We start from the raw sequence: 27,682 nt of genomic DNA on the forward strand, positions 1-27,682 counted from the left end.
GCAAAATACGGTAAGCTCAGGAAAAGCTAAGTGCTTTAGCAGTAACTTGTATGATGAAAGCTAAAATGAAAGTGGTAACGGGTTGAAAAAGGCGGAGAGCAAGAAAAGAAAGAAGGAGTAGGAGAAGAAGAAGTAACGCATAGCAGCTGTGACATCTCGTGAAATTATTTTAGTTTCCTCAAATGCAAAATCACTCTGCAGAGAACATATATTATCCATCCCAAAAAGAGGTGGAGTGTTACTTCTTACTCCAATATTTGCTGCACAATTAGCACTTTGAGGATCATCTGGTGGTGTGATGGGGATTGCTGAGGTACTCCATTATGTAAAGCCCTTTTGCAAACAGATGAATAAAAAGCAAAGACGCAATCATGTAGTGTAAGCAGTAGCTATTTGTGAATGAAGTGGTTTATTTCCTCGACCAACTATGAATAATAGTTCGTAACTGACAAAAATGTTCTGTGTAGACAGTCTTCCAACCAGAGGATTTATTATATTGTCTTAGAGTATTATGATGAAAAACTGGAAACACCACCTTTTCGGGATGTGTTTATTAGAGATACTTTAACCACAATGCCTAAAAGATACAAGAGGGTGATGCCAACTTCCATACAGAAAGTGAAGCTGGTTCACATTGGGTATCTTACATGAAGAAGCGTGATGATGTATTTATATCGGATAGCTTCGACCATTTACCACCTCAAACAGAAATAATGTCATATTCCAAAAACTAAGCAATGAAGTACAACTACAGTCGCTTTCAGTCACCTAAAAGTCGGAGCTATGGACGCTATTATTTAACGGTTCTGAACTCTAGATAAATCAGCTAATCTTAAAACTTATTGACAGACTCTCAGAGGAAGTCATCGAGCATGGTCTAACGTTTAGCCTGTCTGGTAAAAACTCGATTATGACTCTTGTTTTTACCCCTAAGCTAAATTATCCTCATCGCACATACGAAATTTCTTTGTTAAATTTATTTACCTACAATTCTATACTGAATATTATATCGAGGAACAATAACTTCTACCTTTATTATCAGATAGGTGCTCAGGAAATTCTGGACAGAGTGTAAAAACGTGGAAGTTACGAACTCGATGACACTATTTTGACCATGTTGAGGCACATAGAGCACAAAACAGTCGAGAATGACTACGTACATATCTCAGAGACAACGAAAAGAATCCGTGTCAAACTGAACATCACACATTCTAAACTTCTAAAATGATCAGCAGTACATTCATTGACTTTAATATACATGACAATATATGCAGAATTTTAGGTCTTGGGAGACATGAACTGTAAAAGGAACCTTAAAGACAGACAGACTCCCACTTCATATTCAGAACGTTAATTTTCTATGCAGTTACTGAATGTCTTCTTGAGCTTCATTCCACAGTGCTGCTTCTAAAAACATGTTATCTAAGCACTGACCTGCAGTAGCACCTGGATATAAAATTGTGGAATCACTATATCCATTTATGTGCCAGTTACGATATGATACGCCTCAGTATTAAGTATATCAATTAGATATCAAGACGGAAAACTTGGGGATTTCGATGGTGAACAAATAACTGATAGACTACAGGTAAGGAAACGTGATGGGAATCGTATACGCTCGCCGTGAGCTTGTACTGATTCGCAACAGACAAGACAGTAAATGTAATATCTCAGATAGTGCAGACACCAAGACGGAAATTGAGCTCGAAAAAATGTACCAGGAAATTCCAGAAACGAATGTGCGAGAAAGAGCAGATATCATTGTGGAACATCTTAAGAAATGATCTAAGCCTCACTCGAGCATTCCCTCATTGTGATTTAATAGAATGTGTTCCATAAGGAATCAGAAGATATACATGGCAAATTAAACTGAATACAACTGTCCAACCAGCGTTTCGGACAAACAGAAGTCTGATTTCCTGTGAATGCAGCATATACAGTGAAGTAGACATAACAGAGTTGAAGTTATATCTGAATCTATCTAAAAATGTTCAATAGATGAATTTTTAGATATGAAGAAGTAACTGCAAAAACTTAATTATTTTGAGTAAAGAAAACTTACATTAAAGTGACCCTTTCCACATCATTATGAAATGTCATATTCATGATCTAGGGAACAAGGAATAATGTATGTATGAATTAGTCATTCGATTGTAGCAGAAAGAATACTGAGTAAGCGTTTTAAACTTAGTTCAAATGGTTCAAATGGCTCTGAGCACTATGGGACTTAACATCTATGGTCATCAGTCCCCTAGAACTTAGAACTACTTAAACCTAACTAACCTAAGGACAGCACACAACACCCAGCCATCACGAGGCAGAGAAAATCCCTGACCCCGCCGGAAATCCAACCCGGGAACCCGGGCGTGGGAAGCGAGAACGCTACCGCACGACCACGAGATGCGGGCTTTTAAACTTAGTCACTGTATTACACAGAGAGTACTAAGGAGAAGTTCCACTCATGGGTTTTACAGTGTTTCTGAAGGGCCCCATACATTTTGGTCACATCAACACGAAGGAAGACTGAAATCGTCCGTCAGAGAAAACTGAAATGCAGATACCTACACAGTTCCCAAAAAACACCACAGAATACTGCCTGTTTATTCAAGATTCAGTTATAGAAATTATATCAGCAACTAACTGGGTGACAAGGCGTATTCATATATTGGAGATTAATTCAGTGCATATGAATTCCTAAACAAGAAGTGACGTCATGATCATGTGGCTGGAAGTGTGACCATCTTGGATATTTGGACTATACGATAATGTTGAGAGTCACAACTGTTAGGCACTCTGTAACTCTCGTTACACATCTTGCTCAAAGTAAGGGGATGAAAATTTCTCTCATACTTAGGAAGGGCGTTGGATTGTGTGAGATTACCCACTGCTAGGTTTTCTTTTTTCCACACAAAATTTCACAGTCCTCTTTCATTACTGAGAATTACAGTGATAACGTACTTGTCGAATTTAGACACCTCATTATGACAAACGTCTGGTTCCTGAAGAGGGCAGCAGCCTTTTCACAGTTCCAGAGACAGTCTGGACGACTGACTGATATCGCCTGCTAACAAAGCAAATCGACGCTGCTTTGCTAGTACTACGAACAGCTGAAAACAAGGAGATATTAAAGACATAATTTTTGCCGAGGGCATGATGATGGCATCCTCTTGGGTGAAATATTCCGGAGGTATATTAGTTCCCAGTTCGAATATCCGGATGGGGACTACTCAAGAGGATGAAATAGAAAATCAAATAGGGGTAATGCAGGAGTATGTTTAGTATCGAATAAGAAGATACGGACAAGCTTATATGAAGGATATTGTAACCTCTACGACAGAATAATATAAATATGTATAATATTCACATTTAGCGTAACTACCCAACAGTGAAAATATGTATAGCATTGACATTTAGTGTAACTTCCCAACAGATAAAATAATTATACAATTATATCAGTCACATTCAGCGTAACCTCCCAATAAATGAATTCCGTAACCTACCAATAATACAATGTGACTAACCTCTCAATAAAATTGCCGCTCACTTATAACCTTTCAATAATGACTGTGAATTTAAACTTTTATATTTTGGACGTCAGCAGCGCTGCGTCATGGCCTTGAAAGATCATACTGAATAAATTGAAAATTCTTACCCCAATGAAGTCGCCGGATAACGCACATATATATCTGCTCTTATAATAAATTTTTCTGGCACAGCCCAGTGCAATGCTGGCCGATAGATTTGTCATGTATAAAAGGAAAGAACTTTACAATAATCGGGATGACCATGGATTGGAGAAATTAGTAAATTCTTTAAATTGAGATGAATGATTGTCAAAAGTTAATTTTTATAAAAAAGATTATTATTAAGAGATTTTTTAAACATTTACATGGGACTTGATATAACAATACTACATATGCGCGAGGCTGCTTTTACCTTATATTATATCGCTCAGACTCCGCCATAGCTCCCCACGACCGGCCCAGCCAACTTCATACACACGACTGCTCGCTACTAGCACTGCAACTGCTACACAGTTCCTACTGCATTCAACACTGCTCTCTGCTCTGAGATTCTCTTATAGCTTACATATCGCAGGCAGCGTGTGAGCAATCCATCGAAATTACATCTGCTCGAGTGCGCTAGCAACAAATTCCTTAATCATGGACCTCTTACAATACAGTGAACGCATTATCGTTGCCAGTACAGACTCGAAGCCCGCACCAATGACAGTAATATCAGTTTATATGCCAAATAGCTCCACAGATTATGAAGAATGTTTGATGATATAAAAGAGACTTTTCATGTAGTTAAGGGAGATGAAAATTTGTGATGGGGGACTGGAATTCGAAGTAGGAAACGAAAGATAAGGAAAAATAGTAGGTGAATATCGAATAGGGGAAAGGAATGAAAGAGGAAGGCGGCTGGTAGAGTTTTGCAGAGAGCATGATTTAATCATCGCTAACACTTGGTTTAAGAATACTGAAAGAAGGTTCTCTACATAGAAAACACCTGGAGGCACCGGAAGGTTTCAGACTGATTAGATAATGATAAGACAGAAATTTCGGAACTAGATTTTAAATTGTTAGACATTTCCAGTGGCAGATGTGGACTGTGAACACAATTTATTAGTTAGGAACCTTAGATTCATGCTGAAGGACGGCAAATGAGCCCAAAATTCCACTATGATAATTTAAAAAATTAGGTTGACAAGAAATGCAAAATGTCTAAGCAGGAATGCCTGTAGGACATATTTAAGGATTTAGAAGCATATTTCACTAAGGGGGATATAGATACTACCTACAGGAAAATTAAAGAGGCCTTAGGAGGAAAGAGAAGCAGCTGAACAATACGAAGGGGTCGTATGGAAAACCCGTCCTAAGCGAATAAGAGTAAGCTGAAAAGAGGAAGGAGTGTGTAGAAGGTCTACAGAAGGGAATGGAAATCGAAAGCAATATTATAAAATAGGACATACATGAAGATGATATAGGAGATACGGTTCTGCGAGATTAGGCCTCGGGAATTCCGCCAGAATTACTGATAGCGTGGGTTAGCCCTGACATAACTCTTACATTGGTGTGCAGGATGTATAGGACAGGCGAAATACCCTCACACTTCAAGATGAATTAATAATTCTAATTCCAAAGAAAGCAGTTGCTGAAAAGGGGAGAAAATCATCGAACTATCAGTTTAGTAAGTCATGGTTTCATAATACTAACACGAAATTTTTATGTAAAAGTGAAAAAACTTGCAGAGTCATACCTCGGGGAAGATCAGTTTGGATTCCGGAGAAAGGCAGGAACACGTGAGGCAATGCTCACCCTACGACTTATCTTATAAGACAGATTAAGGAAAGGCAAACCTACGTTTGTAGCATTTGTAGACTAAGAGAAAACTTTTGACAATATTGACTGGAAAACAGACGGCAATTGTAATAGTCGACAGGCATGAAAGGGAAGCGCCGATTGAGAAGAGAATGAGACAAGGATCGCAGCCTATCACTGACATTTTTCATTGTTTACGTTGAGTAAGAAATAACGGAAATAAAACCAAGATTTGGAGTAGGTTCAGGGAGATTTAACGAAAACTTTGAGGTTTGCTGATGACTTTGTAATTCTGTCAGAGATAGTAAATGATTTGGAAGAGCAGTTGAACGGAATGGGCAGTGCCTTGAAAGAAGAGTATAAAATGAAAATCAACGAAAGAGCAAACGAAGGATAATGGAATGTAATCGAATTAAATCAAGTGATGCTGAAGGAATTAGATTGAAAAACGAGGCACTGAAAACAGTAGATGACTTTTCAAATATGACAACAAAATGACTAACGACGGAAGGATATAAAATGTGGACTGGTAATGGCAAGAAAAGCGTTTATGAAGAGGAGAAATTTGTTAACGCTGAATATAGAATAAGTGTTAGGTAGTCTTTTCTGAAGGTATTTGTATGCAGTGTAGCTGTATATGGACGATAAACCGTTTAGACAAGAAGAGAATAGAAGCTTTTGAAAAGTGGTGCTACAAAAGAATGCTGAAGATTAAATGGGTGGATTACGTAACTAATGAGGAAGTACTGAACAGAACTGGGGAGGCAACGAATTTGAGGCACAAAATGATTAAAAGAAGGATCTGGTTGACAGGGTTACGGACATGTTACCACAAATTGACATGACAATATTGAGGACGAGGGCTGCCACTCACTTCTTGCACTTCGATTGAAATTTTTTTGTCTTATAAGAACCAATGACTGCTGACTTAAATGTGAAGTTGTTGGATCAGAGGTGACTTGAGTGTTTCTCATTTGATGCTAATGAGCGGAATGAAAGAAATGTAATGTTTCTTAACGCCAGTGACATTGTTACTGAACAGTAAAAGAAATGTAGAATTTTTATAGCGAAATCTATATAATGACGGCATTGACAGGAAAGCAAATTTTTGTAGGACAACGAGACAAAAGTAATGTTTTATAATAAAATTTATAAATAGACTAGTTTTTTTTTGCTCTGTAACATTTTATATAAAGAAACACTTTATTGTTGATACCGGATTGTAATGAGAACTATCTCTTGTTACTGCCTTCTTAGCAACTAGCATGAAAGCTCAAACAAATGAGAAATTACATTGCCGTGCACAAAGTTTATCCGGAGTAAGTGGTTGTTGCTCAAGGATTTTGAAACATTCATCAAACTGATTTGGCTAGCCTGATTTCAGATTCCAAAGAAAACTCGTGCTGTAAATATCTGTTAACAGTTATTAACGTAGTGCAAGCTACCAGTATTTTCCAAAAAATCGAGTGCGAAACTGCGCTTTTTCAAGCGATCATATCTCAGGTCCTGTACCATTTGTGTAGGCCTGCCTACTGGACAAATGAGCATACTGTGGCTTTCCTACAGTACAGGGTCAAAATTTAAACATTTCATACTTCCTACACCCCAGACGTATTGAGCAAATTAGTTGATTCTTTTACATCAAGTGTGGTCTTCGATGATTTATAAATACACCGGTTGCTCATTGGCGATTCGTCAGAAAACACCGAAAAACGAATATTTTTCGGTACCAAAATACCGGTTGTAGGGATGGCCACTTCTACAATTTCTTTACATGGTAAGTTATCGAAATTTTTACCATAATTTCTTAAGATGAAGCTCTAACCGAGCCTTGAAACATTTTTTGATACGACTGTCCGTTGGCCAGGTCTAGAGGTTCAAAGTTAGCGTGTGCATGTACGTAAGATATACACATAATATCCACTCTGAGGCGTAAATGTGGTTTTAACTGTCGTAATGAACTCATGGCAAGAGTTGTGGGATTATTGAAAGTGTTCTGGGGCCACACAATTACGTTTTCAATAGCCAGTTTTTCACCACTAAAACCTTACGACGCTCTGTCTCTCTATAATGGACACTTCACGCCTATACAGGCTGGCTTGACCCGCAAATAATTCGGTGGTGCCACCTGTCGGCATAAGCAGCTTACAAAAAGTGATTTTATGATCTGAAATTCTTTGTACTTGCAAATCAAGCATGGAATATATTGGTATATATTAGGTGTAGCATAAAAATGTTGTGCGTTTTCATGTAAAGTAGTGCATAATGAACCTGTCGGGATGAGAGACAGTTTTGTGTTAACCTTATATTAAGCATTCTTCTTTGTTATTTATAAATGTCAAACTATGTAAATGTGTTGAAGTTTATTAGTAAACCGCTAAAACTTTAATGACCTATAGAATTCCTTATATGTATGTACATGCCCCGATGTAACAGGGGAAATGAGGGAACCAGCCAAAAAATGCTTCTGTTGGCGCAGAAAAAAGGGAATATGCTCCTCTTTAAACGACTCTGACAGAAAGGTGGGGAACCAGCCGCCTTGATCCTAATTTCGCCATCCTCTCCAAAAAGTTTGGCATGAAAATATATTCGCACTTTTGTGTGTTCAAAGAGAGCAGCACAAACACAGTGACATTGGCACAGAGAGGAGACAGTGTGAGTGGTAGAGATACAGAGAGAGGAGACAGTGATAGTAGCAGAAAGAAAGTGGTAGTGAAGGAGGAAGAGAGATGAATGAAGACAAGAGCTGTGGGAACCAAAGAGAGAACTGAGGTGAGATAGTGGCAGTAAAAAACAAAGAGAAAAGGATGCGGACAGCAGCAATAGGAGTAAAAGAGAGAGAAGACAGTGGAAATGAAAGAGAGAGAGATGTCTGGAAACTCCCCCTCGCCCTCACCCTCCCCACCCACCCTCCCAAGACCAGCGAACTGTACTGAAGAGCCATCGTGTAGGGCCCCCCGAGCACGCAAAAGTCCCGCAACACGACGTGGCATGGACTCGTCTAATACTCGTATCAGGAGTAGTGCTGGAGGCAATTGACACCATGAAACCTGCAGGGCTGTCCATAAATCCGTAAGAGTACGAGGGGGTGCAGATCTCTTCTGAACAGCATATCCCAGGTATGCTCAATAATGTTCATTTCTGGGGAGTTTGGTGCACAGGAAAGTGTTTAAATTCAGAAGAGTGCTGCTGGAGCCACTTTTCAGCAATTCTGGACGTGAGGGGTGTCGCATTGTCCTGCTGGAATTGCCCAAGTCCATAGGAATGCACAGTGGACATGAAGACATGAACGGGGGTAGGTGATCAGACAGGATCCTTACATACGTATCAACTGCCAGAATCGTATGTAGACGAATCAGGAGTCCCATATCACTGCAACTACACATGGGCCACACCATTACTCGATGGACTCGGATAATTTGGGGTCTTTCGAGCCAACCTGACATACATTCTTATCGAAAAATAACTTCTCGATGCAAAAGGTTGGATAGATATATGTGTGCGCTATATGTTTCCATACACATTTTTAAAGTAGTACCTTCGAAGTTAACGAAGTACACTACAGAAAAATTTCATCTCCGTAAACAATTTCCAGACGTTTCCATGTACAGTAGATGTCACAATGTATATACAATTGAATTTTCAAACAGTGTAAATGCCTGTTAATCATTACAGCTTTTGTAGTTAAATAATACCTGTAAAATAATTAAATATTTACCTCAAAAAATCGACTGAAATATTGTACAATACCTACTATTCAATAGACGTAGAAGAATACATAATAAAATGTTTTGTATTACTGACGACGAACTTTTGAAATATGACTAAAATGTTTTGTATTTATATCATTATGTGTGATAATCAATTACTATTTTGTGAACCACTGAATGTAAAGGTGGTAGAAAAAGGGACAGTAATTTGAAATTTAAAATAAAATTTTGCGATAGGAGTAAACTGACAAAATGTGTCAGGCATTTAATAAATTAACCGCCTTCCACATTGGGGGCCATGTAACATCATAGATTAAGGGTCGACTTGCGACAGCAGTCGCACAACTTCCGTACGGGACGATAGACGCCGCCGCGAGCGCTAAGAGTGCATTGCGATCGCAGGCACGCATGTTGCGTACGGGCCGCGAGGTGCCGCCACGAGCGCAACCGCATATAAGTGCCGACGGAGTTCGGCCAGCTCTCATTTTGTTGGCATCTCATTTTTGCCTATTCTCTTATTTACTTAATTGCTTAGCTCTTATTCGTTTATGGCTCGTGTTATTGTGCTCTCTTTCAGTCATTCTGATTGTTTTGATTTACTCCCTATTGAGAAGTGCTCATTTTGGCATTTCACATTTGCATATTTCTCATTTTGCTAATAATGTGCTCCTTAGCTTCTTACAGTTGAATTGATTAACATAGTCTCATGTACTGTTTGTTCATTTCAGCATGTTCATATTTTGATGTTCTTTAAATACTGAAATAATTATCGGCAGCATTTCTTCCCTTAAACTTGTACGAAGTAATCTCGATGTAGGATTTGTTCTGTGACACAGGTGTAAGGTTTTGAATATAAATTATATATGAAACTGTGATTTCAAGGGAATTTATTTTTTCAGTTTGTACATCAGACGACAATTTTGTGATATGAGGGAGAAATTTGAGGGCGAACCCATAGAAATAGTCTTAAATGATCCCCTCTTAAAATAAAAATTTGTGTGACACTGAAAGACGTGACATTATAGGCACCGAAAATTTATATATATAAAAAACATACGTCACACAGCTAACCACACATATTTGAAACCAACTGAAAAATGTTCCTGTCGGCGCATAAGAAAACCGAAAATGCTCCTCTTTAAAAGACTCTGAAAGAAAAGAGGGATTACAGCATCCTCAATCCTCATAGCTTGCCAAAACCATTGACAAGCAAACGTATTCGCACTCTTATAGGACAGATCATTTAAATCCCTTCACCCAGTCTCACTTTAAAGTGAAGTGTTGATACTCAACGTGTCCCTCACATTGCCACTATCTATATATTTCTCTCCCAGTGATTGCTTTTCCTCCATACGGCACTTTCTCGCGGCTGTCTCTCCACTTGTCACTGTTCTCATCATTTTCTCTCTCTTCCTTACTGTCCCCTACTCCGCCACATTCACTGTCTCTCTCTGTCACACTGCTGTTGTCTTTGTCCGATTCTTTCTCTCTCTCATTTCCACTGAGTTACTTTCTCGCTTAGTCTGCTGTGCCTGTCGTCATTCACTGCTGTTGCATCAACACACACATAACTGAAGATGATTTGGTAGGGTTTCTAACACCTAATGCGGGAAACTTTAACACACCGGTACAGAAATAGGGAAATGTGAGCCGATTAATTCGTGTGAAGCGCCATAGAAACTGGTATAGGCATGTGTATTCAACTACAGAGATAAGTAAACAGGCGGAATAAGGCGCTGCAGTCAGCAGCGCCTTTATAAGACAAGTGTATGTCGCAGTTGTTAGATCGGTTACTGCTGCTGCAATGGCAGGTTATCAAGATTTAAGTGAATCTGAACGTGATGTTATAGTCGGCGCACGAGCGAGGGGACACTGCGTCTCTGGGGTAGCGATGAAGTGGAGATTTTCCCGTACGGCTATTTCAGGAGTGTACCATGAATATCAGGAATCTGGCAAAACATCAAATCTCTAACACTGCTGCCATCGTAAAAAGATCCAGCGAGAACGGGACCGACGACGACTGAAGAGAATCGTTGAACGTGACAGAAGAGCAACACTTCTGCAAATTGTTGTCGATTTCAATGCTCGGCCTTCAACAAGTGTTAGCGTGTGAACCATTCAACGAAACATTATCGCTATGGTCTTTCGGAACGGAAGGCCCACTCGTGTACCCTTGATGACTGCGCGACACAGTTTTACGCGTCGCCTGGGCCCATCAACACCGACGTTGCACTGCTGATGACTAGAAGCATGGTACATGATAGGACGAGTCTCGTTTCAAATTCTATTGAGCGGATGCATGTTTACTGGTGTGGAGAGAACCTCATGAATCCATGGACCCTGGATATCAGCAGGGGACTATTCAAGCTGGTGGAGGCTCTGTAATGGTGTGGCGCATGTGCAGCTGGAGTGATATGGGACCACTGATTCATCTAGATACGATTCTGGCAGTTGATACGTATGTAAGGATCCTTTCTGATCACCTACCCCCATTCATGTCTTCATGTCCACTGTGCATTCCGACGGACTTGGGCAATTCCAGCAGGACAATGCGACACCCCTCATGTCTAGAATTGCTACAAAGTGGCTCTAGGATCACTCTTCTGATTTTAAACACTTTCCTGTGCACCAAACTCCCCAGACATGAACATTATTTCAGCCATTCTGATTGTTTTGATTTACTCCCAATTGAGAAGTGCTCATTTTGGCATTTTACTTTCGCATATTTCTCATTTTGCTAATAATATGCTCCTTAGCATTTTACAGTTGTATTGATTAACATAGTCTCATGTACTGTTTGTTCATTTCAGCCTGTTCATTTTTTGATGTTCTTTAAATACTGTAATAATTATCGGAAGCATTTCTTCCCCTAACCTTGTGTAAAGTATTCTCGATGTAGCATTTGTTCTGTGACACAGGTGTAATGTTTGGAATATAAATTATATACGAAACTGTGATTTAAAAGGAATTTATTTTTCAGTTTGTACTACATCAGACGACAATTTTGTGTTATGAGGGAGAAATTTGAGGGCCGAAGGCATGGAAATAGTCTTAAGTGATCCCCTCTTAAAATAAAAATTTGTGTGACACTGAAAGACGTGGCACTGTAGGCACAGAAAATTTACATATATAAAAAATATACGTCACACTGGAGGCACCGGAGGGATTTCCCTTATGCCTATTTCTAAAGTAAGTTCACAATTTATTCATCAAAATAGGAGTTATATGTATATCTCTCTTTTTCTGGTAAAAACTGGTATTCTGCTAATCTGTCTGTTTTCTTTTTCGTGTAAACGACTGTATGAGCAATTGTAATTATAAATTGATTCTTCAAAATCGACGGTTCAGATGGTTAAACGAGGTACTTGGTGAGCAACATACTTCATTTTGTCCTAGTGGTTTATCTACCTGTAGAACACCCAGAGTAGTGAATAGTTTCCAATCGATACTTAGTGAACAATTTCCCTTTCATACGGTACGAAGCATAGCGTGTAGTGCTGTAGATAAGTGAAGCCACGGCCAAGTATAATCAAAACCGGCCGCCGCGTAAGCGTGACGGACATGCGTCCATGAATATTTTTCCGTATTTCGTGTGACGACTAGCCTAAGATTTGAAATTGACGTGTGTAATCATGGATTTAAAGGAAGTAGGTGAAGTACAATTGGAGACTAGTGAGACTGAGGAATTAGAAGTTGTTGAAAATCTTTCCAGTGTACAAAAGCAATTACGAATCATGACGAGTACCATCTCCGCTATATTTTTTCAAGTAGGTGAGATGAATAAAAAACAGGAAGCCGTGTCGGTACGAGTAGATGACATACATAAAAGTCAGGAAGCCGTGTCGATACGAGTAGATGACATACATAAAAGTCAGGAATCAGTGTCGGCACAAGTGGGCGAAATGTCTCGTAAGATAGGGCAAATTTCTCAAAATCAAACACAAATGGCTCAAGAAATAATAAATCTCAGACGCGAACATGAGGACGCGGTCAGAGACTTAAATTCGGATGTAAAACAGTTAAAAGGAAATCAAGGTACTCTCGAGGTCATAGTAAATCAACTGCCTACGACACTCGACGAATTGTCATTAAAGCATACGGAAATATCTGTAGAAATAGATTCTCGGGTAAAGGAAGCCGTAAATTCCATTTCAAAAGAACATGAAAGACAATCGATAGATCCAACTGCTCAGATTTCTGAAGTAAAAATGCAAATTACTCGGGAATTATCTCAATGGCGAAGGGGAGTAAACGATCAATTAAACAAATTTAGTAATGAGCTTACCGATATTAAAGAGGTAGTCAAGAGTGATGTTTCCACGCCGACACGTGGAGAGAACGTAGTAGATGCTAGTACACAAAAGCGGAGGCAAGCCACCGAAGTAAATTCTGAGGTAACTCGGGATCAGGAATCATATTCATTACCGGGGGCTACGACACCTTATGTAAATGTCATTATGGAGGAAAACGTTATCAAACACAGGAGGGGTCAGTCACTCTCACCTGACATGAGTGGGGTGCATCCAGTAGTATTTAATTCGTTCTTTTCGTCGCATGTTACCCACAAAATGGACGGAATTACAAAAGATGCGTTATGTAAGTGGATTCATGTTAAATGATGCGGCCTTGTGGGCCACTGAAGTCATTGAAAAATGTTCCACATATGACGAGTTTGAAGAAAGGTTTCTCGCGAAATATTGGTCTTTAGGGGTACAGCAACGACTTCGTGAGGCTGTATTGAACCGCGAGCAGTTTAATTATAGCAAAGGAACGCACCGAAAGTATTTCGAGAAGTATCTAAATAAAACGAAATACTGGGACGAGCCAATTTCGCATAAAGATTCGTTGAGCATTCTTAAGAGTAAGATGCCTGTTGATACACGCGAAAAATTAATTCCCGCCCCAAACACAAACATTGATGAGTTTATGCCCATCCTAGATGAAATTGATATGATGCAGGGGGATGTGCGGGCAAGATCTCTAAATCAGTCAGTCGTGGAGGAATGGAAATTTCAGCGTCGCGAGCCGGCTGGCAGAGAACCCAGCTCGGCGTACCAAAGCCAAGACGAGAACAACGCATGTGGCTACGGTAGAACAGGCTGGTGGGAACGAGGTACTGCGGATAGGAGGCAGGAACGTAGGTTCCCTCCAGGATACTACAATAATAACGAAACGACACAAAACAGAAATCAAGGGAGAAAGAATACCAAGACACAAAACCCGATAAATCAAAACTGGCGACATCATCCGCCACCAATAGTAATCGATGAAGTAAATGATACCGAAATGTGGCCGATTTCTCAGCCAGCGGAAAACAAATTACCGCCGCATTAAGTCCCGAAGTGCAGGCGGGTGGGCGAGATAAGGACGATTCTGATTTAAGAATAAAAATGTTAAGGTACAATGTTGGCACTGACATGAGAAAAAGCATGCGGTTATAAAACCTGCCGTTAAAATATTAATCGAAGGTATTTCAGTGAACGCAGTATTTGATACTGGGTCTGATATTAATGTGATTTCTATGGACTTATTTAGACAGATCACTAAAGTAAAACAGGTGCCAATATTGCCAGTTAGTAATTGTAAGGGTTTGGGAGCGATTGGAGGGAGAAGTAGAAGCGTGAAAATACAAGCCCAATTAGAGATAGAATTTGGAAATGTAGCGATTGAATGCACGTTCCTCATAATTGATGCGCTGATAGTGTACTGGATTTTGGGGTTTTATTTTTTGCAAGAAAAGGATGCGAAGATCGACTTTTGTGAGTTGAAGGTCAAACAGAAAATCGTCTCTCTAAAATTACTGAGGATAACCGACACACATGGAAGGTTTTGCCTGGGTATACAAATGAAGCTCATTTCAAAAAATAAAACTACAGGCTTAGGGAATCAGGTTCAAGAAATAAAATCTGACCGACATGAACAAATGTTAAAAATAGTCTCTGAATCTTCTCAGCTGTCCTCAGAGTAGCGTTCTGAATTGTTTAAGGTTCTTGTGAAATATTAATGAGTATTCGAAGAAAAACCTGGTGCGATTAGGGGATATGAATATAGGATTAATGTCATGCCACATAAAACCTTCTGTCATAGTTTGTACCAAGTACCATGCACAAAAAGGAACGCAGTTAGTAATGAAATTCAAAAGATGCTTGCATGTAACATCATAGAACCATCCGACAGTTCCTATTCGAGCCCCTTACTTGCTGTAGACAAACCAAATGGACAAGTACAGCTAGTTCTCGACGCAAGAGAAATCAATAAAATTATAATACCGGTGAGAACAAGACCCAAGAGTATAGACGAATTGATACAGAGATATCATGACGTAAAATATTTTTCTAGCCTCGACCTCCAAGCTTCCTACTGGCAAATACCTATTGCGGCACAATCTAGGAAATATACAGCCTTCATTCACGCAGGAAGAAGTTATCAATTCAAAGTTTTACCATTCGGTTTAAATATGAAAAGCTCAGGTGTCTTTATTGCGGCACTTGCTGAAGCGTTGGGTCCTGAACTTATGAGTAAGATATCACTGTTTGTAGACGACATTTTAATCGCCACAAATAGTTGGGAGGAACATATGGAAATATTTGAGAATGTATTAAATAAGTTTTTGCACGCTGGTATTACAGCTAATCTGTGTAAATCGAAGTTTGCACTAGAGAAAATTAAAAATCCAATGTGGGATTAGGATCATGTCTGCTCCAAGTTCAAAATATTGATGGACAACCCACCTTTTGCACAATTGCATTTACGAGTAGGACTTTAACCTCATGTGAACAATCTTACTACACTACAGAATTGAAACTACTTGTCATTCTGTGGTCGTTCCAAAAATTCCATTATTATTTAGCTGGTGCACATACCAAAGTCTATTGTGATCATAAGACGCTAAGCTTTTTGCATGCACGACTTGCCAGGTGGTCTCTTGCTTTGCAAGAATACAGTTACGAGATAGTGTATATCAGTGGTAAGGACAACATTATTGCTGACGCCCTATCTCGGATGTCCCAAGGACTAAACGAATATTCCCCATCCTCAGATCTAACATTGGAATTTAACGTGTTTCTAATGAAAGATGAGGCAAATAGACAGTATTTTATTGACTTAGGTAAAAATATAGCTGCATTGCAAGATGCCGACCCTCGGTGGAACTCGGTTAAACAGGAGCTATTGACAGGTCGTAATCCAAAAATCAGCAACCATTATAGATTTGAAAAACATGTGCTATTTTATAGGAAGAATCCTACATCTGAAAAATGGTGTGAATGTATTCCGGTTGATTGTCTAGACCAATTAATATGGTATACCCATAACACCTGGGGGCACTTTGGGGTTATTAAGTGTGCTAATAAAATTGGGACATGTTATTATTTCCCCAATCTTAGAAAGAAAGTCCAGAACTTGATTCGCACTTGTGTAATTTGTCAAAAGGCGAAAGTCATAAATATATGTAGAAAAGGTGAACTACATCCAATATTACCACACTCTCCATTTGCAGATTTTAGCGGTCGATTTTTGTGGGCCATTCCCAGTAGCCAGGGGTGGTGCAAAATTCTTAGTGGCATTTTTTGATGTTTTTACGAAGTACTTCAGAATTTGTTCTGAAGTCGGCCAAAAGCTCTTCCATACTTCGAAAATTAATTGCTGATTTTATACCACACATGGAAAAACCACAAGCGATATTGTCAGACAATGCGACCACATTTATCTCATCCACGTGGAAAAGATGTTTGGCCGCTCTACAAATTAGGCAGATACTTGTGTCCAAATATCATCTGGAAGCAAACCCTGTCGAAAGGGTGCTTCGTGAGTTTAATAAATTTGTAAGGACATATTGCCATAAAAATCATACTGCTTGGGTCAGTTATGTAAAACCCTTTCAGGAAATTGTAAATAATCTTACGCATTCGGCGACAAACCACACTCTAGAAGAGCTCATGTTTAAAAAGCCCGAACAAAATGAGTGGACAGAAATTTGGCCGAAATTTGCAAATCAAAGCATCTCCTTTGACGAAAAGATCAGGCAGGCGACCATTTTTCTACATCACCAAGCACAATTGAGGAAGAAATATTTTGATAACAGGATAACTGGGAAAAGAACAATCTTAGTCGGTGATAAAGTCCTGATTAGAAGTCATGTGAAATCGTCAGTATTGTCAAAAAAGAATAAAAAGTGGCAGCTATTATATACTGGACCTTTTTTTAATAGAGAATATACCCCATCCCGGCGTGTATTTATTTGTGTATCCCAGTACCCTTAAACAAAAGGGACTATATCCTCATCAGGACATTAAAAAGTGTATAGATTAAAAAAAAACACAATGGCTGTACAGATAACCATCTTGGACTCAACATCGTATGTTGTTACTAATAAATTTGCTCTTTCACAGTTTTATTCAAAATTTTCAGCTAAACACGTTAACTGCCTAAAGATGTTTCCTACACTCTTAAAAAAATTAAGTACAACACCTAAAAATTGATTATATTATGCGATATGCAAAAGTACAGGAAGTCATAACGAAATAATGTAGTATCGAGGTAGCAAATTTTCTACATAAAATTTAAGTGTGTCAAGTTGAATTTTGTAAAGATGCTTCCAGTAAAATATTGATAAAACAAATATTTCTAATGCAAAGGAATGAGGATAATGTAGTGTAAGGAACAATATAAAATGTTATTTTTCTTTAAAATAACTACTAAATAAATATAAGACCAGCTGTAAAATTGTCTCTAATAAACAGGACAGTTAGGTCACAAATAGTGGAAACATAGCATGAGACAAAATCTTACGAGAGTTATGGTTCTCTATATGCATATCAATACAAGAAAAGACTCGGAAGAGTCAAGTACTTTCAATTTGTAATTCACGAAAGATAAGTTACTTACACTCATTCAGGAATACTCTTCTCTCCTTTTTTTCTTTTAATAGATATGAATATGTACTATTTTGTATATATATCGTTTGAGACTAGATATGAGATGCAAAAAGACAAACAAAAACAGTCGTGTCAATATAAACCTCACTACAAGAACGATATTGACTATAGCTAATAGCTTTGTGAAGATAAGCAAAACGACATGATAACAGTCGCACAAAATTCGTAGCGCCTATAATTGGTAGTACTTACATTCTGAGTAGTGATAAGTCCAAAAAGGGCAAAGAAACAAGGAAATATGTATAATGGACATAAAGTGCAAAAATTGTTTTTATGTTTCTATGTCTAAACAAAAGAAAATACCTTTGTCATAGGAGAGGTAAACGATGTACCCTATCGACAATGAGTGATGCACCATTGCTTGACCTGAGGACCTTAACAAAAAGGGCAATATTCAAAATTTCTATGTGCTATTGGACCACTTCTTTAACCACACTCGAACTATATCAATATCCAGTATATGTTAGAGATTTGATGTTTTACCAGATTCCTGATGTTCATGGTACACTCGTGAAATAGTCGTACGGGAAAATCTCCACTTCATCGCTACCCCAGAGACGCAGTGTCCCCTCGCTCGTGCGCCGACTATAACATCACGTTCAGATTCACTTAAATTTTGAAAACCTGCCATTGCAGCAGCAGTAACCGATCTAACAACTGCGACATACACTTGTCTTATACAGGCGCTGCTGACTGCAGCGCCTTATTCCGCCTGTTTGCTTATCTCTGTATTTGAATACACATGCCTATACCAGTTTCTTTGGCGCTTCACGCGAAATAATCTGCCCACATTTCTCAATCTCTGTACTGGTGTGTTAAAGTTTCCCGCATTAGGTGTTAAAAACCCTAGCAAATCATCTCCAGTCACGTGTGTGTTCATGCGATAGCAGTGATTGACGACAGGCACAGCAGACTAAACGGGAAAGGAAGTCAGTGGCAATGAGAGAGAGAAAGAATTGGACAAAGACAACGGCAGTGGGACAGAGAGAGACAGTGAATGTGGCAGAGCAGGGGACAGTTGTAAGGAAGAGTGAGAGAAAAGGATGAAAACAGTGACAAGTGGAGAGACAGACGCGAGAAAGTGCCGAATGGAGGAAAAGCAATCACTGGGAGAGAAATATATAGATAGTGGCAATGTGAGGGAGATGTTGAGTATGAACACTTCACTTTAAAGTGAGACTGGGTGAAGGGATTTAAATGATCTGTCCTATAAGAGTGCGAATACGTATGCTTGTCAATGGTTTTGGCAAGCTATGAGGATTGAGGATGCTGTAACCCCTCTTTTCTTTCAGAGTCTTTTAAAGAGGAGCATTTTCGGTTTTCTTATGCGCCGACAGGAACATATTTCAGTTGGTTTCAAATATGTGTGGTTCGCTGTGTGACGTATATTTTTCTTTCAGTGTCACAAATTTTTATTTTAAAAGGGGATCACTTAAGATTATTTCCATGGTTTCGCCCCTCAAATTTCTCCCTCATATCACAAAATTGTCGTCAGATGTAGTAAAAACTGAAAAAATAAATTCCTTTGAAAGCACAGTTTCGTATATAATTTATATTCAGAACCTTACACCAGTGTCACAGAACAAATCCTACACCGAGAATACTTTACACAAGTTTAAGGGAAGAAATGCTTCCGATAATTATTACAGTATTTAAAGACCATCAAAATATGAACAGGCTGAAATGAACAAACAGTTCATGAGACTATGTTAATCAATTCGACTGTAAAAAACTAAGGAGTATATTATTAGCAAAATGAGAAATATGCAAAAGTGAAATGACAAAATGAGCACTTCTCAATTGGGATTAAATCAAAACAATCAGAATGGCTGAATGAGAGCACAATAACACGAGCCATAAACGAATAAGAGCTAAGCAACTAAGTAAATAAGACAATAGGCAAAAATGAGATGCCAACAAAATGAGAGCTGGCCGAACTCCGTCGGCACTTATATGCGGTTGCGCTCGTGGTGGCACCTCGCGGCCCGTACGCAACACGCGCGCTTGCGATCGCAATGCACTCTTAGCGCTCGCGGCGGCGTCTAGCGGCCCGTACGCAAGTTGTCCGATTGCTGTCGCAGGTCGACCCTTAATCTATGATGTTACAGCTGCTCAAATAGTCTAAAACTGGTACTGAAATTACACCTCCGTTTAGAAAAATATACAGAAGAACTAATAATATTCCAAATCTGTCATAAACGTAGTTAGGTAAGGAATTTTACAACACTCATTCAAGGGGCTAAAAGAAAAAACAAGTTAGATTAATCATTATTGATAACTTTCCACCAAGAAAACTTCAATTGTGGAGTGATCCAACAGAACTCTTAAAAGTAAGATGTTAAACGTTTGATGCTCAGGGTTCTTTCAAATGGATTGATATGGTGCAATATCTAATCAGTCATTATAATTACACAAAACGTAGAACAATTACTATGAGACATTTTGATGTGTAAAGATTACATGCTTTTGTCTACTGTGCATAATAAGACCAAAATTATAGATACACAAGAAGCTCAAGCGGCAGTTGTCGAATTTGTTAGTAGTAAACATACGTCGATTTTCAAGAACGATTTCACCCCGACTACTCCGCTGAAACATTAAAAATTGATGTAGTTCAGGATATAAACTCAAGATCTTATCTGATGGACGATTTCATGCCACGACCTGTAGTAGGAGGTGCTACAGTATGTAGTAACAACTACGTAACACATATCTAGCTAAGAAAAGTGTAGAAAATTGTACAAATGGCTGTGTGTTGATGAAACATACAATTCTTGGCCTATTTTGTAAGAGATAACATGAGGAAGAGAGAGAGAGAGAGTGATGACATGATCACAGTTTTCGATGTACACATTTTTATAAGTGAAATGTGAAATAACAGGTGTTTGCATGTGTGTGTACGTCTGTGTGTGTGTGAGTGAGTGGTTGTGTGTGTGTGTATGTGTGCGTGTGCGTGTGCGTGCACTGAACGACGTCAATTCACACAATTTAGGTGAAGACGGTAACATAATGAGAATGAATTTCTCATTCTGCAGCTGTATGTGCTCTGAGCATGAAACTTCCTGGCAGATTAAAACTGTATCCCAGACAGAGACTCAGACTCAGGAACTTTGCCTTTCGCGGACAAGTGCCCGACCAAATGAGTTACCCAAACACGAATCACGAGCCGTCCTCACAGCTTTACGTCTACCGATACATCTCCTACCATTCAAACTTGGCAGTAGTTGTGCAAAACTTGAGGGAAGTTTGGAGGATAGGAGATGAGGTACTGTCGGATGTACAGCTGTGAGGACGGGTTGTTAGTCATGCTTGGGTAGATCCGTTGGTAGAACCCCTTGGCCATGAAAGGCGAAGGTCCTGACTTAGACTCTTGGTCTGGCACACAGTTTAGTCTGACTGGTGCTTTCATGTCAGCACACACTATGCTTCATTCCCCAGGCTGTGGCTAATCCATATCTCCGCAATATTCTTTCTTCCGAAGTGCTGCTCCCGCAATTTTAGCAGGAGAACTTCTGTTACATTTGGAAGGTTGTAGATGAGGAACTGACGGAAGTAAAGCTGTGAGGAGGAGTCGTGAGTCACGCATGAGTAGTGATACGTGATTCGTTAGTCGTACCACACTTACACAGTATATCTTAAATACCACGAAATAGGAATCGGGATGGAATCATGATTTTATAATTAAGACACTTTACTGGCATTACGCTTTTTTTAATAAAAGTAATAATTTGAGGATTAATAATTGTGGACGAGCCACTAGATAAAACCTTACAAATACAATTACAAACCCAACGTACTCAGTACTCTAACAAACAATTCCAGATTAAAAAAAGGGGGTTACTGACAAACTTGAGAACTTCCAACTGTCATATAGGACTTCCCTAAAAATAGATATAAAGAAACAATTACAGGTAAAGGGTGACTTAATAACACTTGAGCACTAGTGCCAATCTAAGATGCCATTACATAACATGATAGAATAACCTAATTAGAAAAAAACTACAACAGAGACACTGATCTTAAAAAAGTAAATGTTTACGTACTCAGACGTGCTAATAAGAAAATTACTAGAAAAAGCTGCACCAGGAACTCAGCGGATGCTATGTAGTTTTAGGCTTGGTCAGTTGTCAGTTCGTAGTGTTTAAGAGAACAAGGTCATATACAAACAGGTTACATACAAATATTTATCTACCAGCTTAACCTGCCTTGACGGGAGGAAGATAAATACTAAACTTTGGAAGGGGATGTGTGACCATCTCCGGTAGTGGCCGGGTTCTTAAACACTGCCACGCCAAGGCGCTGGCACAATTAAAAGTTTCTGCCCCAAGCACAAAGACATACCAATAACTCTGAAACATAGAAACACTGGGCATAACCTTTGACTCACACATGAACAACTGTATTAATAGAGTGCAGGCTTTAAACACAGCAACATAAAGTCATTTGATTGCAAGAGACACACAAAAAAACGAGAAAATGTTCAAATAACGGCACCATTTAACTAGGGTAAGAAAGTCTCCCATAATAAAAATAAAATTTAAAATCTCTGAGTGCGTCGGAGAACAGACAATTACGACGGCTTACTCCGTATCAGGTACACAATACGAGGGAGCGGGTTCCACAGCTCCACAGCTTCACTGCTTCCCTTCAAATTTTGTTCCCAGCAAAGACACAGAACTTGTACCTCCAAGCTGGTCATGTCGGCAAAACGCCCAACCAATTTCACACCACAACGTGTAACGGTCATCACACTCGTTCGGCACCCGTTGACACTCGTCTCCCCCGCGAATTACTCGAGATCTCGAGGGTTCCCGTCGAAGGCTAACAACCAACTCGCTTCGCCTGCGCAGCCGCTTGATAAGACACGCGAAAAGCAAAGATAGCTTACCTCAACCACAATCCATCTCAATGATACATGAACAAACTAAGACTGGCACCAGCTCGCCACGGCTCAACTAGCTCAGATGGTAGAGCGTTTCCTGTGCATAGCAAACGTCCCGTGTTAGGGTCTCGGTTTGGTACAATTTTATACTGTAGTACTGACAATATCTTTTTTTGAACATGGCGCCATTTTACACAATGCAAGGAAGATGAAACATTTTTCGATATGGATATATTGTATACTTTTGAACATGGCGCCATTTTTACGCAGTCAAGTACTTCGAGAGCTACGTTATGTTGGGTGTATCATGCCCATTGCCTACTACACACTGACTGGTTGGAGAGGGAACGGTTGAGGACAGAAAGGGGAGGACAGGAAGGAGGGTCGGGTGGCATGATGACATCACTGAAACGGGACGAGGCATCTCCCATGATGATGATGAAATGATGATGATGACGATAATGATGATGTCGTAGATAAGGAATGTGTGGATTGTGTTCACATTACAACATTGGGTTACATGACAATAAGTGTGTCCAAGTCCCTATAAATATATCACTATCGAAGTCGCTTATGCCAGTGGATTTCTTCACTTGCGGTCCGTATCATCGCTACAATGATTTCCCATTTATCTCCGCTCCGCTTATAAATTTTCCTTGTCGTGTCACAGCTCGCAACTCTACCGGGAGACGTTCAGTCTCCTATTGGCAATAGTGTAAATGATTTAGATCATCGGTATATTGATGGTGTAGCTCTTCCTGGAACTGGCTCCGTAAGTTTAAAAGAGACAAAACGAATAGATGATAGCAAAAATACACAGCGAAATCGACAAACGGACTGCACAAGGCGGACAAGCTATTTTTAGATGATAATCTTTTACTTAATGCTTTATTAATACTGTTAATAATAATACATTTTTCTCCCTTTGGGTCAGTATTCTTCAAAATGGTTTTATATAAGATGACCTGAATTCGTCTCTTTTTCCAATCTCTTCATCGAAGTCATTCCCAACGTCTTAATTATGTGTTTCCCCTCTACGACCCACTGTATCGTTATGGAAGTTATTCGCTGAGGCCTTTACCACACATTTTACCATGCTTTCTTCTATCTAGTATTTTCCAGATATTTCTAACCCTGATGATTTTTAAGAGTGCCACCTGATTTATCTGTTCATTTCATTTTCAGCATCATTTTGTAGCATCACGTACTAAACGGTTCGATTCTCTTCTTCTCTTTGTTTCCCACAGGCCATGATTATCTTTTATATTAGCTATGCGACAGACGTATATTCTCAGAAATTTCTTTCTCATATTCTGTGCTTTATACGCTTGATATTATCGACTCCTTCTGGTGAGAAGCGAAATCTTTGTCTTGCTATTCTGCTTCGTATGTGCCCCTTCGTTCAGCCATAATACGTCATATTGCTTTGAAAATTCTTTATTTGGATTACAGCCAGTAGCAAATCTTGTTAGATACAGTCTTCCTCTGAGATTTAATCCCACTTCAAATCCTTACGTTTACTTGTTACATTGCTTGTTCAGTATACGTGTTGAACAGAATAGCACAAAGGCTGCTTCCCTTCATTCCGCCGTTTCATATCCAACCGCTTCTCTCTTAGTAGTCCATACTTCTTGTTTCGTCTTGTTTCTTGTACACATTGTATATTACTATCTTCCCCTACACCGTATATCTATTTTACTTAAGATTTCTAAGTTCTTGCACAACTTTCTCTAGGTCGGCAAATCATTCAAAGGTACCTCACTTTTTCTAATCTTTGCTTCATTTAGCAAGCGTACCATCTGAAATCCCTTTCGTGAGCCTTTACCTTTCCTTAAGCTAAATTCGTCGTCAGCTGTCATATATCTTAAGTTTTCATATTTATTCCTAGTGTGTTCTGGCCATCAACCTTAATTCAAGAGCTGTCAATCTGTTCGTACGACAGTTATTGCGTTACCTGCTCAAGCCATCTTCGTGATTTTGAGACTCATTTCCTCCGAAATTTCCGATAGCATGTCACCGTTATTATATATTCTGCACCTTAACCTGAATAATCGTTTGACAGCTACTTTTTCCTATCAGTTTGGTTATAATAAAGATAATTACCTGCCCCACTCTACCTCATTTGATCCGAGGTCTTTCAGAACATTTTGAAATACTGGCTCTCACTCCAGATCCGTACATCCTTCGAATCAGTATCTTCTTATTTTTATATCACGTTAGGAGGTAACTACTCCTCCTGATACAAACCGTTACTGCCCTTTTCCACATGTCTGCCATCTCTTCTGGATTTAATAGTTGAATTCTTTCTTCACTCTAAATGTTGATAGGCTTTTCTTTTAAATGATCCTAAATTTTATTTTCACTTTTATTTTGCGATTTCTTCGTGTTGTAGTTACAGCCATCTCGCTTTGTGTGCATAGTAAATAAAAAAAAGCACAGAGGTGCATTGGAATAAAAGGAGGCACATAATAATTAAATCGTAATTTCGAGACGTGACCACGGCGAAGACAGTGTCCAATTTTAAATTCTCCTTTGATTTTAACTTTAAGAAAAACTGTTGTAGGATATTTGCTTCCACTTCTTTTCCTCTTTTAAAATATATTATTTATCAGATATTCTTGGTCTCTTCTTTAAAAATCTATAAATAGCGCGTCATCTGCTCTTCATAGATCGTATTAGTTAATAAAAAGGTATAGCGCTGTGTTTGACTAGCTGATGGATTATTGTTCTGAGTGTCATTCTGAATTAGCAAACATCGCTGACATGGCGTGACAGAATTTATGGACGTAATTCGTGTAAATAGGTGAATACCATTGCGGTCATATGACATACAGGACGTATGACCCGTTCAAAGACAACATTTTACCTGGAGGACTTTGTGCCAAGTACAGATATTGCTACCTAAGACAAGTATGTGACCATATGATTATGACAACAACCAGAGTCTAAACTGTATAATAAGTGTTTAAAACTCCAGTTGTTAGGGATGTGTACTTCGGGAAGTTCATTTGAAATTGTCTAATAGTGTATTATCGTGCAGGTTCTTTACAGAGGTACAATTGCTACACAAGGAATTTATCTGGTCACATAGCAATAAACATGAATAATTAAAGTGCTACATTTGCCCAGAACAATTTCAGTGGGTGTCCATATTTTCTTGTTACAGGTCGACTGCTGCCTTTGTTACCTTCACCCTACTTTTTAGCAACAACTGTTTCGGGGAGAATCCTTTCGTAGCATTCATCGGGCATGGATCGCTGCAACTAGCTGCTTCATACACTGCTCATGTTGTTGGAAATAGATTTGGAAGGCGGATAACACACTGCCTCGTGCTATTGGCTGCTGGTTTGTTGTGCATCATCCTCATATGCTTAACCGCAGGTATCTCTTTATGTAATCCCTTCTTGCATGTTTCCTATCAGAAACTGATTTATAAATACCTTTAAAGGAGTTTAAGCGTGTAATATTATTAGACTGTCCTTTAGAAGTATTTATTAGCACTCTTTAAAGTGTACATATTTAGAATTGTGTTATCTCAACAGAATTGCACTTTTTCAGCACACTCAACCCAGTGGATCATAACTACACTTTCTCTTGTGCTACTCTTCTGCTGTGACTGCTCATATTTACTCACAAATATACAGAGCTTGGAATTGCATCCAACGAGTTTACGACAGATAGGCATCGCAATTGAATACGTCTTTGTTCAATGCAGTATGAGTGTTCCACCTTACGTTGCTCACTTGGTATGTGCTTCACTTACTTAAAACAATTCCATTAGTACATATATAGAAACTGTGGCGTAAACTAGGTCTGTCTTAGATATTAGACTACTACTTATTGTAATCACAAACTCATGAATCGAAATACGAAAGTTGAAACTTTAATAGTGGCAACTATTTATTCACAGCTCGTACAAAATAGATACGTGTTTCAAAGTTTTACTGACCTTCAAAATAGTCACCAGCATAGTGTATAACCCGTTGCCAGCGATGTGGAAGTCGTAGGATACTCTTATCGGTGCCAGTTGCGTTGACAGTTCGAGCGGCGCGGTCTATTTCCCGACGAATTTGTAGCAATTCTGAAACGAGTGCCGTGAAGTGTTCAGTTTAGAAATCGAGTTGACCTTACGAGGGCTTAAGTCAAAGGAGTGCAGTAGGTGGTATAGCACTTAGCAGGCCCATCAGTCAAACAAATCAGTAAAAGGGTGCACTGTACGTGCTTGAGCAGTGTCCTGCAAAATGATGGTCAGGTACTGCAGAAAGTGTCATCACTTATGTCTATATGTTGTTCATTTTTGGAACACACTCCCCTGACTTACGCCCTCGTGAGTTCAACTCAGTTTTTAAACTGAGGGAAACACTTCACGGCATTCGCTTCAGAACTGCTACAAATTCGTCGGGCAATAGACCGCGCCGCTCGAATTGTCAACGCAACTGGCACTGCGAAGAGTATCCTACAACTTTCACATCGATAGGAAAGGGTTATACACAATGCTGGTAACTACTTTGAAGGTCAGTAAAACTTTGAAAGACATATCTATTTTATACGAGATGTAAATAAATTGTTGCCGCTATTAAAGTTCCAACACTCCTATTATTCCTCCTCCTACTCCAACCGTGCAACACCTCAGTGACGGTAGCCAAGACTCACTATGGAATGAACTGCAGTAAATTCTTTATGCAGGAGACATCCGTGATCGACCATACCTTTCACAAAAATCCACACACGTCAATTACAGTCAGCGTGTATGTTGGCGTTTGACGAGTTATCCTGGAATCCTGTGTTTATAAGACTTTCATTTGTGCATCCTTTGTTCAAATGTTCAAA

General features: G+C 39.2%; 1 protein-coding gene across 1 annotated transcript in view; it reads left to right on the forward strand.

Moving 5' to 3' along the window:
- LOC126176818 (carcinine transporter-like) overlaps positions 1–27,682 on the forward strand; it is a 119,189-nt gene that overhangs the window by 87,478 nt on the left and 4,029 nt on the right. Inside the window, exons 7-8 of the mRNA XM_049924000.1 lie at positions 26,019–26,233; positions 26,411–26,598. Of these exons, the coding sequence (XP_049779957.1) occupies positions 26,019–26,233; positions 26,411–26,598 (403 nt within the window). The remainder of the gene's footprint in view (positions 1–26,018; positions 26,234–26,410; positions 26,599–27,682) is intronic.

This window comes from Schistocerca cancellata, chromosome 3 (genome assembly GCF_023864275.1).
Source record: "Schistocerca cancellata isolate TAMUIC-IGC-003103 chromosome 3, iqSchCanc2.1, whole genome shotgun sequence".
NCBI classification, from domain to species: Eukaryota; Metazoa; Arthropoda; class Insecta; order Orthoptera; family Acrididae; genus Schistocerca; species Schistocerca cancellata.